Source organism: Haemaphysalis longicornis, unplaced genomic scaffold, assembly GCF_048455015.1.
Source record: "Haemaphysalis longicornis isolate Haplotype H1 unplaced genomic scaffold, Haemaphysalis longicornis Haplotype H1 scaffold_1, whole genome shotgun sequence".
NCBI lineage: Eukaryota > Metazoa > Arthropoda > Arachnida > Ixodida > Ixodidae > Haemaphysalis > Haemaphysalis longicornis.
The window spans coordinates 342,167,140-342,187,575 of NW_027526203.1; the positions used below are offsets into that span (position 1 = coordinate 342,167,140).

At 47.7% G+C, this 20,436-nt stretch overlaps 1 protein-coding gene across 1 annotated transcript; it reads right to left on the minus strand.

The window, feature by feature from the left end:
• Positions 1-2,843: 2,843 nt before the first annotated feature.
• LOC144153190 (uncharacterized) lies at positions 2,844-19,973 on the minus strand. The gene is made up of 4 exons (XM_077684842.1): positions 19,905-19,973; positions 11,494-13,486; positions 8,833-9,049; positions 2,844-6,080 (listed from the first exon to the last, which is right to left on the minus strand). The coding sequence occupies exons 2-4, from the start codon at positions 13,478-13,480 to the stop codon at positions 4,715-4,717; spliced, it is 3,570 nt and encodes a 1,189-aa protein (XP_077540968.1). The 5' UTR covers positions 13,481-13,486; positions 19,905-19,973; the 3' UTR covers positions 2,844-4,714.
• Between the last annotated feature and the right edge of the window lie 463 nt (positions 19,974-20,436).

Here is a 20,436-nt window from a genome sequence, read left to right on the forward strand (position 1 = left end):
ATTGGAAACGATCGCACGGCAACGGCACTTGCCTTTTCGGCAATTTAGCTTGCAGTTTATTGTTCGCAGATGACTACAAATCTATTTTCCAACTTCCCGTGCTGTTGGTTCAAGTATCTTAGAGCATGAATTTTCTTTACACGACCGAGAACCCCAAAGCAGTGACTGTGGCGTCGGTTAGGGTGTTCCGTCATAATATTTCTGAACTGGGCAACCAGCATAGGCAGCATAGGGAGTTTCTATTCCGTATGTTAATATTAGGTACTGCCTGAAGTGTTTGTTACCGCTCCACTGTTAACAATTCCAGTGCCGTTCCCGCAACTGCAGTCGCACTTGCTGGAAGGCAGCCAGCAAGTACAGTCGTTTGCCGCTGCAAATGTATGTTAATATTAGGTACTGCCTGAAGTGTTTGTTACTATATACGAAACCACTGATGCTCAAGATTAAGCGGGGTTTTATAAACAATGTGCCAGTGAAAAGCACGTACGTGCACTGCGCGAAAATATAGCGTTCATGCGCTGTAAACGTATATGCGAGACATATGTTGCCGTTACACGCATAAACCAATAAGCGGACTCTGCTTCAGAATTTCCTTTGTTCGTTGTGGCCCACCCCACCCCCTTACTCATCCCCATACACACACACCTACACGCGCGCGCGCGCGCCATTTGGGCAGCGGCGCTAAGGCGCCTCCGCGATCGCGACCGCAGCGCCGCCGAACAGCGGCGCCGTCGAAAATCGGATGTTGGTCACCCCGAAAGAGCGGCTTACCGGGCGGAGATTCCGCAGTCGTTGTGAAAAAGTCGAGCTAGTAGTGCGCATTTCTGTACGTATTGCTGGGTCTACGGCTCCGCAACATATTAAAAAGGTCGCGAGGAGGCTGACAAAAAAAATTCCCGCGCCTTCCCGCGAGGGGAACACGAGTAAATGCAGAGCATTGGGGCTCGTTAACGCCGCGTAAAGTCGCGTTAGGGTGGGTAGTTGGGTCGTAGTTGCGTTGGTGTTGGTTTGGGTTAGAGAGAGGAGAGTAAAGTCGCGTTAGGGTGGAGCGAGCGTCAACCAAGGAAGGAAGGAGCAACGCAGTGACTGAAGCACGAGCGACCGCTAGCCGCTTTTTATTTGCAGCGCGCGCAGTAGAGGGAGAGCAGTACGGGGGGGAGAGCGCGCATGCGCAAGCAGCGCGCGCCCTTCCACGCCCCACCGCGCTGCTATCACGCACCTGTTACGCCGAGACCGCGACGGAGCGAACGGGCTGACTACGACGCATGCGCGCGCCAGCTGCTGTTGAGAGAGAGGAGAGAAGGGGGAGAGGCGCACCTGCTGCGGTCGCGGAGCTGTGGACGCCGTCCGACGCAGGAAGAGGCGAGGCTAAGAAATGCTCTGCATTTAAAATCTCGGTTCCCTTGAAATGAAGCGGAAAGGCGACAGCGATGAACCCGCACAGTGCGAAGGGCAATGTAAACAACGTCGATCGACTTCTGGCCATAGGCGTTCGTTTTGCTGTTTTGTGTGAATGTTCTTTGTACTCCGGGGGGACCTTGTTTCTTTAACTGAAAAATCATGCGTTTCGTAGCTCCACTGGCTTTGGTTCAATGGCCAACGATTCCTTGTTTCCTGAGAATTTAATAATTAAAGCTGGCATTTCTCTCTGCCATTTAGCTTCAATTTTTTGGCAAAATTTGGGAGCACATCACAAAGCACCCTGAGCGAGTCAAGCCCGACATTACTCGATCTTCGCCATCTACCCGAAAGCTTGTTCTCATTGGCTTTTCCTTTCATCACAGCCAATCAGAAAGGGCCTTTTTAACACCATCTTGATGCGGCAGTGTACTACAAAATAGGCCGCCAAACCTCCGCTCTTTATTGGCGGAGCATATATATGATGCCAGAGAAGCTTTCTGAGGGATGCCCAGGAGGTGCTACCGCTTAGAAGCAGGTATTGACCATACACGTGCCGTTGATCCTCGCCATCTCATTCAAATTGATTGTGCTAGTAGTATCGGCGTTTGCCACTGGTTGTTTCATATATAGTACATGCTCGAGTGGTGAGTAGGTATGTCAGGTGTTCACGCACATTCACCCACACGCATGCATCTTTTGGCTGCGCTTGTACGCAAAACAAAACATTTCAACGAAACCTAAACTGAAACAAAGCCTAGCGCCTGGGCTGAGGTATATTTTATAACGTTTGCTAGCTGAGGTTTGTGTCTTTTGTTCCCGCATACATACATTCCCATGCATGTATATGTTCCCGCATACATGTATACGTTACACTTACACGTCCCTGCATCAGAGTTTTTCTCAGGAGGATGCTTCTACAAGCTCCACCAATCCCGTTTCAGCATTCGCAGTTTGACCTGTCACAAATTGTAGTGCAAGAAAATGTATTGTGCAGCAATACCCGTTTTCAAGCTTTTGATATTTTGTATGTGAAAAACTGCTGCTGCTGCTGCTGCGAGTGGAATATTTCGCACTCTAATCTACCAACACAGGCCAACTTGCATTCACACTTTAGTTTCCCTTTAATTCTTCAATACTAAAAGAGTGTAGCAGCAAACTTTTTATGATGGAAAAGCAGGTTGAATGCTTTCATGTAATGACATAGCTAAACAAATTTGCTCACGTAATGTGCCTCATTTTTCTAATATGTCCCACTTTTTGTCTAAACTCCTGTATCCATATTTCCCATCCCTACCAAAATAGCATTAATTAATAATAGGATAAGGAATTTGATTTGTCAGTGCCTTTCAACTGTTTGTTTCTTCCATGCCTGGACAGTGGCACCAGGTCTTTTCCCTGCAGTGTTGTCAGTTTTTTTGTTTTCCAGACGACATGTGGTGAAACTACGGAAAACTGCTTTCTATCTTTGTGCATGCCACGTATACACAATAGAAGTCCTTGCAGCAAACAACTTTATTAAACGGATCACAGCAGTAGTTTCAATGGCAAAAGTTAAAATTATGCATACGCTTAAAAGATTCATTGTCAAAATGTTATATGAATATATGATAAAAAAATGGAGACTATCAAAGACAAACCGAATCAAGCATTTGAGCTCAAAAGCACTTAAAGGAGCACTGACACGAAAATTTTATGTTACACTTTTATTGCTTTTATCGATGCTTAATGGTCTGGCGAGCCTGAAACAGTATTTCAAATACTTCATCGCGCGATAGTTAATTACACTGAACGGCCTAAAAATCGTTTGTTTCTAATTCCCGCGTTTTCATCCCGAACGGCGCATATGGCAGAATCCCGGCCTGACCTCACCGCTTTGTGCGGATGTCACCGGCGCCCGCTCGCCACTCGTGGGGCCGCGCGCGTGAAGTGACCTCACGAGTTTTTGACGAGCGCTGTCGCGTCACTTCTTTTGGCTTCATGGGGTGATGTCACGCTGATGTCCATTGGCTGAGTGCCGCTCCGCGCGCTGCTCCGTCGGCGCGATAAATGAGATCGCTTCGCGTCGCAGGCCGCTCATATTTCAGGCAGGGTATTCTGTTGAGTGAAAGAAGCGAACTGTGCAATAATATTAACGCCGAAAATTGGTGTCAGTGCTCCTTTAATTTATGCTATTTACAAGAAAATTTACAAGAAAATATCACACGAAACCGGAAAGTACAAACTTGTAAATTAGCGTCTCTTGTTCGGACGTGTATCCGAGCGATGTGTGCACGGTGAGGAAGGACAGGGCCACGATGGCTCATATCCTGTGGAACTGCAAAGTGAACGACGGTGCTACAGAAACGTTACCGCCGCACCTAGGGGATGCGGTGGCAAGCAAGGACTACGACGTGCAATACAGGGCCGTCCAGCAAGCGTTGGAGGCTCTCGAGCGTCAGCGGCCGAAAGCACTGTCCCCTCGGGTGCTGGGTGCGTGTAGGTAGCCGATGCCGAGGGACTGACTGACTGACACGACGTTAGGCAGCGTCAATTTTGCCGGACAAAAGATGTTTTATATCTCTCTCTCTCTACCAAATACAAATATCACAAGTCATAATGGAAAAGGGCCGGTAGTCAGAACGATTTAGGCACATACTAAAAAAGGAAAACTGTATCACACACCAAAACAGAACCAAGCGTTTGAAACTAAAACCATTGAATTTATGCGTAGAACAACAAGAAAATATCACACCAAACTGGAAGATACAAACTTTGCAGAATAGTGTTTCTTGTTCAACAAACCCTACCAAACACAAATATCACTGTAGTCATAATGACAAAGGACCACTTGTATGGTGCACTGTGATGGTAGCTGTACTGGCGCAGTGCAACTTTGCCTCCTGTTTGTAAGCTAGACGTTGCACTTCCCCCTACATTCTTGATTGTCGCGCATGACAAGCCGAACAACAGCTGGCCGTCCCTACTCAGACTCCCCACATCATCGAACAGTTGTAAAAAGGTGTCAGGTACTCAAAAAAAAAAAAACAAGCCAAACAACGACAAGAGCTGGCCGACCCTACTCACGCTTCTTGCATCAGCTTACAAATGTCAAAAGGTGTCAGGAAGTCAAAAAATAAAAAAATGTGACTAAAGTGAGCACCAGACTTGTCGATGCCCTAGCTGGGGCTGGGGGACAGGGAAGTTACTGTTCTTTGTAACAAACAACCTCATTCAGCATCCAGTACCTTTGACTAGCTTTGTCTGTTTGGCGCAAGTCATTTTTCTAAGCCATGTGCACAGATTAACGGGATGCCGATGTAACCTCTATGTGAGCTTATTGAGGGGCCCAACTTATTTTAAAGAAGATAGGTGCGTCATCAAGGTTACTCCCTTCTTCCCCCAGAACTTTTTTTTCAATGACGTAGTTTCCCATAGAAGGGTGGAACAGCACTGCTTGTTCTTGTTCACTAGGTTCAGTGGAACCCTTGCTCGTAGAGCCCATTGATTCAGCTCCCTCAGCTGGGGTGCTCAACGTCCCAACAGGTGCACTGTCTGGTTCCTGGAGAGACTGGTGCCCAGGGCCCCTCCTGTGGCTTTCGTTTACTGCACCCACGCAACAACCAAACGGCACTGCTTGCCCACCATCCCCAGTTTTACCGGAAGCACACAAAGAGGATGCACTGCTTTCCCCAGCAGGTGTCTCCGACTGGCTAGCTTCTTTCTTGACGACCAGGTGTCTATTTTTGTGGTGTTCATTCTCAGAAGGCATGAACAAGCCAGTTGGCATTTCCAACTGGCCAGGTTCTTTTTTGACGACCGGGTGCCTATAACTATTTTTGTGGTGTTCATTCTCAGGAGGCACAGACGAGCCAGACGGCATGCCCAACTTGCTAGGTTCTTTTTTGATGACCGGGTGCCTACAACTATTTCCGTGGTGTTCCTTCTCAGAAGGCACGAACGAGCCAGACGCCATCTCCAGCTGGCTAGGCTCTTTCTTGACGACCAGGTGCCCAGAATTATTTTTGGGGTGTTCATTCTCTAAAGGCACGAACGAGCCAGACGGCATGTCCAACTCACTAGGTTCTTTCTCAATGACCGGGTGATTACAACTATTTTCGTGGTGTTCATTCTCAGGAGGCACGAACGAGCCAGATGGCATGTCCAACTTGCTAGGTTCCTTCTTGATGACCGCGTGCCTACAACTATTTTCGTGGTGTTCCTTCTCAGAAGGCACGGACGAGCCAGGTGGCACGACTCGTTTACTACCACCAGTTGCACTGGTGGCGCGTCGAGCGGATGCCTCTGCGCGTTTGCTTTTATAGTACGCAGCACGTGCTTTCTTCACAAGGGCCACACATTGTAAATTAAATGCGTCGCTTCCCTGCGACTTTGGTAGTAAGTCGCCAAGCTGGACTTCTGAAGCTGAGACTGATGGCATGACATCGTCCCTAATTCCAATGGGGTGGCCATCACGGTAGACGAAATCGAAACTCCGAAAGTGGTGAAAGCACACGTATGGGCTATCTGGCTTGCTTCTTTCAAGGTCGATGGGGATCCTCTTCGTCCAAGCTGCATGGTGCATGGGCTCAGTCTGCTGGCTGGGAACCGGAAACAACCACAGGCCATCAGTCATGTTGGACTCGTTGGAGGGGCAACTCAAGACACAGCAGCCCTTTGCTGGGCCACTGCTCGTCTTGAGGCTGCAAAAAAGGACAACAAAGAGTGTTTTTCAGCCAGAAAGCACCTTTTCTGGTAGTGTTTATACACTGAGCTTGAGCTAGATCACGTTCCTCAGCAGAACTCTCAAAGCAGGACTATCTTGGTTGTTGTCCGCTCACCTTCAAATATTCTATGAAGCACCACTTTTTACAACCAAACAGATGCTGGGGCTGTGTCATCATTTGTGCAAAGCACTGATGACTTGTTCTGCATGAATAGGTCATGTCAGGGAAGATGATAGTAGCTGCTGCATTCCCGGGATAGGAAACAAGCATCGCGGACTGGTCAACAAGCTCGCATAGAGAACACTCGTGTGAAATAAAGGAACAATTGGAGTTTGGCAGGCCACGTGTTGCGGATGTCAGATGAGGGGCAATGTGATTGAATAGCAGGCTGAGTGTTACACGATGGGCAAAAAAATTCCTTTGGACATTTAAGCCTGCTTATGTGCTGTGAAAGCAAAAACCTGGGGATACTTATTGATTTGTTTACTGCTAAATCGATTTCGTTTTTCTTTTGGTGCAAATTACTCCAACCGGACTTTTTTTCTCTGCTACAAGGGTGAACGTGTCTGTTGCTTTGCTTTCGTTTCTACCTCTTATGGCCCGAATTACGTCAGCAAGCAGGCTGGCACTTGCCACAGCTTCCCTAGAACCAAGGATGTGCATGGCTGGTGTACCTGTTCTACTCACGTGCCATCATTTTCAGGGATCACGCGGCGCACACTATTCTACAAGTTTTACATTCTGATATATATATATATATATATATATATATATATATATATATATATATATATATATATATATATATATATATATATATATATATATATATATATATATATATATATATATATATATATATATGTATATATATATATATATATATATATATAGTTTTGTGAATTTTGTGATGCGGACATATTGCCCCTCAAAGCTCGCGATTCCTGGCCAATCCCCCAAGTGTGTACGTGCCACAAGGAAATAAGGAGCAACAAGAACTACTTCTGCTCTACAATGGCAGTGTGCAGAGATAGCACAATTGGTAAAGCAGTGGGCTGCTACTGTGTGCAGAACAGACTGAATAGACTACCTGGCTCACGAGGTTTCAGCACTAACAAAGCATAAGGTACAAAAGGTGCCCAAAAAATAAGAGGGGAAGAATCAAAGGTGACGATTGAATAATCGCGCATCTACTAAAGGACGGTGGTAAGCTGCTACCTCATTTACTAGAAAGAAAGGTGTACAAACGTTAAATTTTTACTTACTGACTTTTTGGTCCGCATATTGGCCTTTTATTCTCGTATGTAGCTATTGCTGATAACTTATGGAGCAGTAACTTGAGGACTTATAACTGCTAAGCACCTCTAAGAGAAATTTAGGCGGCCCAATGAGCTTGAAAATAAGCAAAGTAGGAGTAATGCTTAGAAATAGGAAACAAACACCTTTGATTGCAACAAACTCAGGTGGAAGACATTTTAGCATAAATTGAAAGAACAAAGTGTAGTAGCTGGTCTGTACATGTAATCCAGAGAACTGACAATCAGCGGGCCATTCAGAGGGTTAACAGGATGGCTAACAGGACTACAAGTAGGGGAAGACCGATAAGTCGACGGAGGGATGACATAAGGAAATGTTGAGGCAAGGAACAGATTCGCACAGCAGAGTTTAGGAGTGGTTGGAAGTCCAGATAAAATCTGCTGCGGGGGCTCAGGGGCTAAGGCGTTGTGCTGCTGAGCCCAAGGAAGCGGGTTTGATCTCGGCCGCGGTGGCTCAGTTTCAGATAGAGGCAAAAGCGAAAAACACCTGTGTGTCGAGATTTCGGCGCAGGTTAAAAATCCCCTGCAGGTGGTGAAAATTAATCTGGAGCTCTCCACTACGGCGCTACTCATAGCCCAGGTGTAGCTTCGGAGCGTCGAACCCCGCTATCATCAAGACTAGATTAGAATTAGCATGGTAATGACGACGTGGGAGAGCTGCAAAACACAGTGCAAACACGAACTGAAAGACCAGTGCACCAGTGCCATGGGCTTGTTATTAGCCACTTCAAAATAATGAGCAATCAGAAACGACCATTTCTGGTAGAAAAGAGATGCCCTTAGCTGCTCATCATAGATCTAACATTAAAAGTAAGGCACAAATTCAGGGGGAGAATTTGCTGCCCCCTTTATGTACCGAGGCCTCTTGCGCTTTCTTATAAAAGAATGTGCTTTAGGAGACCTAATGTTTATCAATCGGTAACCAATGATGTGTCCCCTTTTAGACTGTCCGCAAAAGGCAGTTTTCCACAAGTGGCAACCTGTGGACTAAAGCGTATGCTTCATGACAGCAGCGGGGAATTCTGTAAAGTTTAAAACTTCATTGGGAACCAATTAAGACAAATAAGTGAAACTCTGCGTAATGATAGAGTCGTCTTAGCAGCCATCAGTGCGATTTTTTCACTGACATGGACCACCGTTGTGGGGCAGCTATATACAGCTTTGCTGTAAGAAAAATATTTGATCTAAGGAGAGAGCATATCAGTAAAAACTGCAGGATTTGCAGACCAGCGCTTGAGCAGTTTCTTATAGAGAAATGCAGCAAAGAGCAATCACGTACTATTTTGCATTCTGCTCCCTACTGGAACCTCTTTTTCACCAGATACTGGAAGAGCCGCACTTCTTACGAGCTACTGAAGAATCCCCCAATTGTGATCTGCCTGCAATTCCCGATGCAGGGCACATAAACTTACCTCGGTAGCCTGATGAACCCTGAGGGACAGGCATCGCGCAGGTGCCTGTGCTGGTGTGGCGGGCGATGTTTACGAGCGAACGTGCGTGAGTGGCTCTCAGCTGGCAGGCCCATTTTTCTCATGGCTCCCTCAGCTGGTGACTTCATGCCAGTGCACTCCTGGCTTTGAGAACTCGGGCCACCTTGGGGCCCAGGGAGAGCGGCTGTGAGGTCCTCTTCTGCGTGCATGCAAGAACAGCGGATATGAATAAATTAATGCGTAACTGGTTTCGAACAGAGGTTCTCAAATGCTGGTCTGCAAATCCTGCAGTTTTTACTGATATTCTCCCTCCTTAGTTCAAATCCTTTTTTACAGCAAAGCTGTATATAGCTGCCCCAGAACGGTGGTCCATGTCAGTGAAAAAATCACACTGAGATTGACTGCTAAGACGACTCTATCATTACGCAGAGTTTCACTTACTTGTCTTAATTGGTTCCAAATGAAGCTTTAAACTTTGCAGAATTCCCGGCTGCTGTCAATAAATGGCTGTCTATGAAGGGAGTATATATAGTTACAGAAAGCGGCTGTAACTAGACATTGTTTTATCGACTCTATCCCAAAGCAAGTTATATGACAATTAGCCGCTAAGACGCCTCTAAAATTAAGCCAAGTTTCACCTAGTCTTCACAATTAAATAATTCCCAGTGAAGTTGTGCATATTGTGGAACTCCTGTCTGCTGCCAATACATTGGCTTCTATGGGAGGGAAACAGACAGCCCGATGTACGTCAGCTAGAATAAAACTGCGGTACCCCTAAGATTCATTCAGATAATTAACTAGAAAGCATGCTTAATCGCAAATTACAACCAAATGTGTTTTGTGTTGTGAATAGATGCATCGATTGAGGAGAAACACACCACAGTTTCGCTGCTTGTCTCCTTTTTCACAGAGAGGAAGGGCTGATAACATCTATATATATACAGGGTGTTGCGACGATAACTGGAACACTTTAAAAATTTTTCCTGAGCGATCCGCCGCTCTGTTCGCGCTCAAACTTCACACAAAGGTCGCATTTTGTGGTCTATTTTGTTTGACACCGGGAACAACAACGGTACTTACCTGTTTATTCTGAAAATAAATAAAAACGATTTTCGCCTATGGAAAAATGGCCGCTGATTTGGACGTGCGAGCCAGCGCAAGTTGATGTTGGAACGGCGGAACCACCTGCAGAGTGAAACGCATGTTTGGGATTCACGTACGGAGCCAAATGGTGCAGCAGACGATCAGGAAATGCACCTAGAAATGAGCTAACAGACGATCAGAAAACCCGGTTTTCGGGCTCGCACGTCCAAATCGCCGCCATTTTCCCATAGGCGAAAATCGTTTTCATTTATTTTCAGAATAAACAGGTAAGTACCGTTGTTGTTCCCGGTGTCAAACAAAATAGACCACAAAATGCGACCTTTGTGTGAAGTTTGAGCGTGAGCAGAGCGGCGGATCGCTCAGGAAAATTTTTTAAAGTGTTCCAGTTATCGTCGCAACACTGTATATTACGCAGTTGAGACTCGGCAGCAATGTGAAAAATCTGCCCTTGCTGCACAGTGTGCATGTACGTTTGACTTACCAACACTGCTACAAAAAAATGGGTTTTATCAGCTGCGCTTTCCACCCGCAGTGGTCGCGGAAAATAGTGGACAAGGTCAGCTATCCATACAACACATCAGAATGTGCAGCTACGTACGGCCTCAATTTTATTTATCATGGCTGTAATAGCATATAATTTAACCAAGACCCTGTCCCCGCTTTAACTCTGTTACGGCTTGCCAGCGTGCCAAACTGCATGCTGGCAACTAAAGCTTGGTGACAGCTTGCCAGCAACCATCGTACTGATCATAGGCGGAGAGTTTTCAGTTTTCCTGGCGGGGGCTCGCCCCCCCCCCCCTGACTTGCAGCCCATGATGATGATTGTGATAAAGATAAAATGTACCCATCGGGTCATACCATGCATATATATATATATATATATATATATATATATATATATATATATATATATATATATATATATATATATATATATTATATATATATATATATATATACATACTTCTGGGGCGCTTCTAGTGCGCTTGTCCTCCATTGCTCCATTGTAAGGATTCGAAGAAATAAATGGAAAGTATGAAAGTAAGCTGTCCACGTCAGCGCCAATTCAATGATGCAGTAAACTTTTAGCCGAAATATTTTAAGTGAAAAGATAGAGGCAGCTTTAAAGAAATGTCAACTGGGAAATGCATCGATAATGTCACTTCGGGGAGTAGGATGGGCAGGGATCACCTTTGCCGGGGGGGGGGGGGGGGCAAAGTCCCCCCAGGAAACACCAGAAGGGGCTCGGGGCCCCGCGCCCCCCCGTAGTCTCCGCCTATGGTACTGATGGTTCAAGCACAGAGACAGCAGTAGCTCAAGGGCAGTGACAGATATGGCTCTGCTTGAATTACATTACTGGAATTACTCACTAGGTTCTTTTAATTCCTGCATCGTGTGTATTTGCACGTCATCAGCGCATATTTGCCAATTTTGTCTTCACTCTCCTGCACTACGTTTAAATAAAACCCTATTTTGGCCAGCCCGTGTAGTTCTCCCCTGATATCCGTTATTTTGCGCTGCTTTTCTAGTCCAGCTCACCTTTGCTAGCTGGTGACTCCTGGCTCTGCTTGGTCAGCGACATTATGGGTCCGCTGCTGCCAGATGGTTGGCTGTCATCGGGGTTAGCTGCTGTCTCCTGGCACTTCTTGGTCAGCGACTCTCTCGGCTCACCATAGTCAGCTGGTGCCTCCTGGCACTGCTTGGTCAGCGACATTATGGGCCCGCTGCTGCCAGATGGTTGGCTGCCATCGGGGTTAGCCGCTGTCTTCTGGCGCTTCTTGGTTAGCGACTCTCTGGGCCCACCATAGTCAGCTGGTGTCTCCTGGCACTGCGTGGGCAGCGACATTATGGGCCCGCTGCTGCCAGATGGTTGGCTGTCATCGGAGTTAGCTGCTGTCTTCTGGCACTTCTTGGTCAGCGACTGTCTCGGCCCACCATAGTCAGCTGGTGTCTCCTGGCACTGCTTGGTCAGCGACATTGTGGGCCCGCTGCTGCCAGATGGTTGGCTGTCATCGGGGTTAGCTGCTGTCTTCTGGCGCTTCTTGGTCAGCGACTGTCTCGGCCCACCATAGTCAGCTGGTGTCTCCTGGCACTGCTTGGTCAGCGACATTGTGGGCCCGCTGCTGCCAGATGGTTGGCTGTCATCGGGGTTAGCTGCTGTCTTCTGGCGCTTCTTGGTCAGCGACTGTCTCGGCCCACCATAGTCAGCTGGTGTCTCCTGGCACTGCTTGGTCAGCGACATTGTGGGCCCGCTGCTGCCAGATGGTTGGCTGTCATCGGGGTTAGCTGCTGTCTTCTGGCGCTTCTTGGTCAGCGACTGTCTCGGCCCACCATAGTCAGCTGGTGTCTCCTGGCACTGCTTGGTCAGCGACATTGTGGGCCCGCTGCTGCCAGATGGTTGGCTGTCATCGGGGTTAGCTGCTGTCTTCTGGCACTTCTTGGTCAGCGACTGTCTCGGCCCACCATAGTCAGCTGGTGTCTCCTGGCACTGCTTGGTCAGCGACATTGTGGGCCCGCTGCTGCCAGATGGTTGGCTGTCATCGGGGTTAGCTGCTGTCTTCTGGCACTTCTTGGTCAGCGACTGTCTCGGCCCACCATAGTCAGCTGGTGTCTCCTGGCACTGCTTGGTCAGCGACATTGTGGGCCCGCTGCTGCCAGATGGTTGGCTGTCATCGGGGTTAGCTGCTGTCTTCTGGCGCTTCTTGGTCAGCGACTCTCTGGGCCCACCATAGTCAGCTGGTGTCTCCTGGCACTGCTTGGTCAGCGACATTGTGGGCCCGCTGCTGCCAGATGGTTGGCTGTCATCGGGGTTAGCTGCTGTCTTCTGGCGCTTCTTGGTCAGCGACTCTCTGGGCCCACCATAGTCAGCTGGTGCCTCCTGGCACTGCTTGGTCAGCGACATTATGGGCCCGCTGCTGCCAGATGGTTGGCTGTCATCGGAGTTAGCTGCTGTCTTCTGGCACTTCTTGGTCAGCGACTGTCTCGGCCCACCATAGTCAGCTGGTGTCTCCTGGCACTGCTTGGTCAGCGACATTGTGGGCCCGCTGCTGCCAGATGGTTGGCTGTCATCGGGGTTAGCCGCTGTCTTCTGGCGCTTCTTGGTTAGCGACTCTCTGGGCCCACCATAGTCAGCTGGTGTCTCCTGGCACTGCTTGGTCAGCGACATTATGGGCCCGCTGCTGCCAGATGGTTGGCTGCCATCGGGGTTAGCCGCTGTCTTCTGGCGCTTCTTGGTCAGCGACTTTCTGGTCAGCGACATTATGGGCTCGCTGCTGCCAGATGGTTGGCTGTCATCTAGGTTAGCTGCTGTCTTCTGGCGCTTCTTGGTCAGCGACTTTTTGGGCCCACCATAGCCAGCTGGTGTCTCCTGGCACTGCATGGTCAGTGACATTATGGTCCCACTGCTGCCAGATGGTTGACTGTCATCGGGGTTAGCTGCTGTCTTCTGGCGCTTCTTTGTCAGCAGCTCTCTGGGCCCACCATAGCCTGATGGTTTGTTGTCATCGAGGTCACAACAGGATGCCATAGCCACCTAAAAGAGTATTCAAAGGGAGACTCCATTTACCAAGAACTGCCCGGCTTATCGAGCTGCCCGAAGGCTCCCAACATCAAAAAATGTTTCTCAATCACTCAATTTCTCAATCTCAATCAAAATGTTTCTCAAACGCGGTGGGAATGGCTAGCTGAACAGAATTGTTGATTGATTGTAGGGTTTAACGTGCCGACGCAACGCAGGCGATGAGGCGCGCCGTAGTGGAGGGCTCCGGATTAATTTTGACCACCTGGGGATCTTTAACGTGCGCCGAAATCTCGTGCACACGGGCGTTTTTGTGAACAGAATTGTTGTACCCACTGATGTGCAGCAGACCACTTTTATACAGCCCTTCTTTCCATGTTGTAATCCTTCATTTCATCCCCAACCAGTGCACTGCCCTTCAAGGCAGCAAGGCAAGACGGAAGGACTTGCATGCTACGCTCGCATGTACAGCCCCCTTTCAGTATCTCGTAACAGAAAACTTAGCTTTGCACCGTAAACAAAAACCTTTCTAACATACAGAGAACATGCAGTATAAGGAAGCGTGTGACACGGTAGAGTATACAGAAGCGACTCATCAATACTGCACTGATATCGCGTTTTTTCTTAACTTAGCTCAGCCCCACTGTAACTGCATTTTGTGTCAACATAACCTTCGAAAATGCTATCCCGATCATACGAGTGTTCCGTTCGTGGTCTCTTGAAAATCGTACGGCGATCTGCTTTATTTACGTATAATTAAGCGTTAATCGTTTGAAGCAGGCAAAAAATGGGGCACGAGACTCACAGGATGAAGTGTAATTAATCTGCAAAGCGCCAGCTAAGCGTTTGAAGGACAAATTGTTTAGACAACACGTTACATTCATTCAACTGTCTTTGGAAGGTCGCTGTCGTTTTAGATGCGAAAGCATCTTATGGACTCGGCACGTCCCGCGTCGGCGTCCGCACTCACACTGCGCATGCGCAACTCTCCTTACACCCACAGCTGCGCGATACTACACTATATAAAAAAGAAATTGTTAGCAGCGCCCGGTTTCGATCCCACGACTCTCTGGCGGCAACGGGAGGTACGCGGTGCTCTTCCCACTACGCTACAAATCCGGAACAGGAGCAGGTGCTACGAACGTGCCTTATGTCCTTGACTCATTCAAACTACGTCAAGAAGCTACTGATACAACGAAGGCACGCGAAGCTGAACGTCAACGGAAACGACGAACTGAAAACTTTAGAGGAGGATGTTGACTTTCCCGTGGGAAAGCTGTGGCGGGAAGCGCCACGCGCCTTGCAGCTCAACCAGCCCCGTCCGCAGCGCCTCTGATGCTGATTGTGGCAGGATGCCCCTAGGGATTGGCCAACCAAAGAATCTATCACGAGATAGGTTCGCGTTCAACTATTGATTGATTGATTCTGGGGTTTAACGCGCCGACGCAACGCAGGCGATGAGGCGCGCCGTAGTGGAGGGCTCCGGATTAATTTTGACCACCTGGGGATCTTATCGTGCGCCGAAATCTCGTACACACGGGCGTTTTTGCTTTTCGCGTTCAACCACCGTCGTCATCTTCCCGTAGGGGAACCGCCGATAAAGAAGAAGGAGAAGACAAAGCTGCGAAGAGGAGGGCGTGTACATTGCTCTCAGCCGGTGCACCAATGTCAACAACCTTTACCTCACCAACGCTGACGGAGACTACCGATTTTACCACAGAGACAACATCGACAAGAACATGATGGACGAGTTTCGGCGCCTCGAGAACCACCGCCTACTCACCGTAACACAACAGTACTTGCGTGCCTTTGCCACCGTTGTGGACTCGGACGCGGAATTCCCTCTGGCGCTAGTAAAAACCACATCACTCAACATAACGGCAACACAATGGAACCACACGGAACTGCCACGATGCTTCGCATCCTCATCAGGGTTCCCCACGGGAAGATGGTGTAATTTTTTAGGTGCGACGCATCTCTTGCTCTCATGCTTGTCCCTCCTGCGTCTTCGTCGCGGCGTCCGTCCGCATCCCTCTTCCGTTCTTCTCTCCCACAGCTGTGTGCAACACTCTCACTCCGGCTCATTAGCATACCACAGCTGGCGCGCTTGTTTGGCGCGCGCTTCGCTGCGTTAACAACTGCTCCGGTGTGCGCAAGTGCGCGCATGCGCTACTCTCCTCCGTTGTCTCCTCTCCTTCAATCGCTGTGAATATAAAGCGGGTATCGCGCCGCGGCGGTTCAGTCAAGCGCTCGCTCTCGCACTGACGTGACCTTGCTTTGACTACTTCGTTGAATCCCCCGATGCGTCGCATCACACCAGGGTTCCCTCGCGGGAAGATGGACGTAATTTTTTTCTGCTCCTTTTACGCATATGCTATGATAACTGTTAATAAATGTATTACAACGCAATAACTAAATCGACGTTTTGACCCAATCAACGAGGACAGCCACACAATTACGTTCAAAAGCACGTGCCTAACTCGAATGCCTCATGTTGCGCCTGCAATCTTGGCGCTGTATCCGAAAATGGCGTTCGCGCCTCCTGCGCGGACACATAATTAAGGAGGTATGGTAGGGTAAATTGTACATATTAGTTTTAGCGTTATATTTCAGAAACGCTTGCAGATATTCGCATCAAACTTCACGTGGGCAGAAAAGATGCCACTGGGTACAACATGAAACACTTTGTGTCTAGATTGTGTATCTGTCTTGTGGCCCACTCCCAAAATTTCAGGTGTGTTTAATTACTCAATGTACCTTTTCTCTGGAACAACAAGGAGTAATGGGAAGATATCAGGCAGTGTTATTCTAAATACTTGTAGGTTTGAGCTGAACTAAAAATATCTTATACCTTCTTTGAAGTTTGGGCGGAAGAAAATAGTAACTCTGCATGCACACAGTGGTAAGGGGGTGTCTTGAAGTGTAATTTTTTTGCAGAAATATCAGTCACCTTATCAGTAATGTGTTTAGTTCAGAATATTTATACTTAATTGTAGAACATGTGTGCGAAGTTTCCCAGCAATCGGAGCAATACGTTTGGGAAAAGGTACATTGAATTTGAACAAAAAAATCATTAAAAACACAATTCGAGAAAAAATGGGAATTTATGCTTGCGCGCTCCTTCAAAATACTTAAAATGCCACAGTAGAGTACATTTCACTGCTGACTTGTGTAGTGGCGTCTCTGAAATCTTTCTTTCTGCTCTTTTTTATGTGTCATCTTTCTTTGCTTTCTGTGGAGCCATAGAATTCTGCCAGGTCCCACGGTCTTTGTCCATCCTGTCGAAGGCAATATTACAACACACACCTGGAACAATTCCAAGGGCCGCTCGAAAAGGTTTTCGTGCAGAATTTCCGTCACTGTAGCAGGCTACAGCATCGTTGGTTGATTTACTTCATAGACATTGCCAGCAGTGCGCCTTGATGTATTGAGCGCACTCGCTGCAGGAGACATTTATGGATGATGCCAAACCGTTACGCTTGTCAGTATCCTCTTCCAGATTATTTCTTCCTTTCTGAACTTTAACACACAGCTACGTTCTGCGAAAAGGTGCGGAGAAGAGCGAAGTCAATGAGGCGGTAGCCAGTTGTACATCTGCCGTCTACATCGAAAGATGCACCACCAGGTTTCGTGAGGCTTGCGCTTCGTGGAGCCGGTTTCTCGGTGTCCTTCTTGCCACTAAACCGTTGCCTTTGAATGAATGAAGGAATGAACACACGTTTATTGGGAAAAAAAGAGGGAGAGAAGTCCCCTTGACATGACCGGATGCCTCGGTTAAGAGTCGGAAAAGAGATGCAAAGTAAGAAGTGGGGAAAACATGGAAAGAAAGGCATCTAGAAGCAGTCCTCAATGCCGGCTTCTCTGATGAAAATCAACAGAGTGTCCAGCAGGTGCTTCCTGTGAGGTGGGGCACCAAGCAGATTGACGCCATGTTCGTAGTCTGCCGGTCGTAGCAGGCCAAGTGTCTTTAGGTAGCGTTCTCTAGGAACACTGAGTGCCGAACATTCCAACAAAAGGGGTCGCGCACTGCACAGGGCACCGGTACCACATTTCTGGCAGTTCAGAGAGCTGTACGGGTTTCCACGCACGAAGAAATAGTGAGCCGTACTAGGCGTAAGGGCCGTGCCCGTTCTTATACGCCTTAGTCGCACTGTTGCCCATCGGCTGAATCCTGAGGGCAACGGGTTGGGGTCTACCGGAATTTTGCTTTGAAGAACGGCCTTCCGCTCGGCCATCGCCAAAGCAGCACCGTCCTTTGGGTCGATGTCGGCCTCCGCATCTGAATCAGCGGGTTCTGAACAGTCTTGCTCGGGGTGAATAAGAAGTTGCACCCGGGCAATTCTGTGTGCCTCTTCATTGCCTTCAATCCCTTCATGTCCAGGGACCCATCGGATTTGGTATTGCAGGCCACTCTGTTCGCATTCAGCAATGAATTTATTTATTCTGCGGACAGTGCGGCTAGTAGTTTTGCGTGAACCTTTGAAAGTTATCTTTTGTACCATTTGCTGGATGATCGTCCCATCTTCTGGTATCGTAGTACGCTTGAAACTCGATACAGAGGCAACACGACCACTACCGTAAATGTGTGAACAACGTTGGTGGGAGCGATAACAAAGCCGATGATGATTAAAGGCCTCCCCTTTGAAGCAGGGTGACGGCATGCGCCATCTAGCCTATCTTAGTAATTTAAATTAAGTTAACTCTCAACTCGTATTTCTTTTTAATTCTGCCCTGCCGCTACCCCTGGCTGGGATGAACTTCCCTGCTTTTTTTTCCACCAATACTCTAGCCGCTGCTTTGTAACACCTACTGCTGACCAGTTAATGCTTCCATCAACTGCGAAGCCCAGTGCCTCAGGAAGTAGGACTTTCCCCCCAATTCTAGCCGGCTGAATCTTTTGACATTTTATTACTATGTGGTCGATTGTTTCCTTATCCCTGCCGCATCGCACACGTCTCATCCTGGGACGAATATTTGCTAATGTAAGTTCGAGTTCTCAAGCAGCCAGCCCGCGCCTCGAAGAGCAACGCACTACCTTTATTGTTGTCATAAAAGTTCTCTTTCCACATCTCTTGTTTGCTTGATTTATAGGTTCCCAGTGATATCTTCAGTTCCATCTTCTCTGACCCCATGAGCGTCTCTGTTTCCTTCACTTGCTTTTTAACTGCCCCCCATTGTTTATTCTCCGCGGTCCAGTTATATTTAGTTGCCAGCTTTCGCTTCCTCTTCCGCCATTGGGTGTCCACAATTTTAAGGTACAAATACCTGTGTGCTCTGGCTGCCCAGTTCTTTAAATGTCTAAGCCGCTCCTCAAACCGTACTTTACTTTGCGCTTCCCTCGCCTCAAATGAAGCCCAACCCATATTGCCTTGTACAGCCCCATTTGTAGTCTTACTGTGTGCTCCCAGTGCTAATCTGCCGGCTGCCTCTTGGATAACCTCCAGTCACGGCGGGATATCTGACTTTAAGCATTATACGGCACTAGAGATTGTGAGCGCCGGCACCATTACCTTTTTCCAGATGCCTCGTACTACCTCGTACTTATTGTATCCCCAAAGTGCTCTGTGTTTCATTACTCCTGCGTTTCGTCTCCTTTTCAGTTTGAGGTGTTCTTCATAGGAATTCAGGTAGCCTTTTCCTTCATTAAGCCAGTTCCCCAAGTATTTGTACTTATTTACTAATGGTATGACTTCCTGTTTAATCCTTAGTGGCGCTGTATCAGCTTCCTCGTTAAACACCATGACTCCAGGTTTCTGTGGGTTAAATGTAGTCCTAGGTACGTTGCGTTGACTCATCACCACAAATGTCGGCCAGTTTTTGTAGGTCTTCCGCATTATCTGCCAGCAACACTAGCCGAAACATACTACAACAGCATCACTAGAGGCAGGTCTCGTGAGTGTAAATAAGTTCAAAAAGAGATGATCATTTATTACACTAAACTTATTTGTAACACATACGCAAGCAAAAAACCGTAAAATACTGAAGCCAACCGCGAAAAACAGCGATAAACAAACCGTCCTCTGAAATTTGTCCGCCATTTTTAAACGCCAGGGCGTGCGGCATATTTCGGCGCGGCATTTAAACCGTTTTGAGCGGACGCTTGACGCCATGCTACAGCAGATTTGTTCCTCATAGTGCACTCGACTGTTCATTGCCAAAACTCCATATTCAATTTTTTGAGTGGTTTACCCTACCATACCCCCCAAAATGACAACGCTGGGATTAGCTCTCGGTCAGCCTTTTCTCCATGCACATAACAAATATTCTTTCTGAAACGTTGCAACGTCGCAAAGCACCAATAGACGCGCTAAGCCTTTATGTCCCAGCTCGCGCGCGAAGCTAGTACTCTATAAGGAAATTATAGGGTCAAAATCAGCTGTTCGCCTAAACAAACACCCTGAGTCTGCACAGCACGCACTTTCGGAGTACTTACCACAGGATGCCTCGACAGCTGCAGGCCCTCGTCAGTCAGAACGTTAGAACGCGGTTCAAACCCTGAGTCATGATGATGGCCATGATCGCCAATGCATGCCGACGACACGCAAGCCGCCAAATTCAGTGGTCAGCCACAAAATAGAAATCAATGCTTCACTGGTCACGATTAACTGTAACTGTAGCTATAACAAGTAAAAAAATAGTCCTAGTTGTTTATGTTTTTAGTAGAGTCGGCTAGTGGTAGTGTACAATTTATAGCTAGTTTCGGTTTCAGCTTTTACATTCCCGCACAAACTTTACCAATGCATGCCGACGTCACGCAAGCCACCAAATTCAGTTGTCAGCCACAAAATAGAAATCAATGCTTCACTGGTCAAGATTAGCTGTAACTGTAGCTATAACAAGTAAAAAAATAGTCCTAGCTGTTTATGTTTCTAGTAGAGTCGGCTAGTGGTAGTGTACAATTTGTAGCTAGTTTCGGTTTCAGCTTTTACATTCCCGCGCAAACTTTAAACCGCGGTCGCATTTTG

Bases quoted from the DNA above. Each gene is read 5' to 3' on its own strand.
- LOC144153190 (XM_077684842.1), bottom strand. From the start codon at position 13,480: ATGGCATCCTGTTGTGACCTCGATGACAACAAACCATCAGGCTATGGT. The intron at 9,050-11,493 runs GTGAGCTGGACT...GCATGCACGCAG, and splicing joins GGAGTCACCAGCTAGCAAAG to AAGAGGACCTCACAGCCGCT. The intron at 6,081-8,832 runs GTAAGTTTATGT...CCTTTTTTGCAG, and splicing joins GGGTTCATCAGGCTACCGAG to CCTCAAGACGAGCAGTGGCC.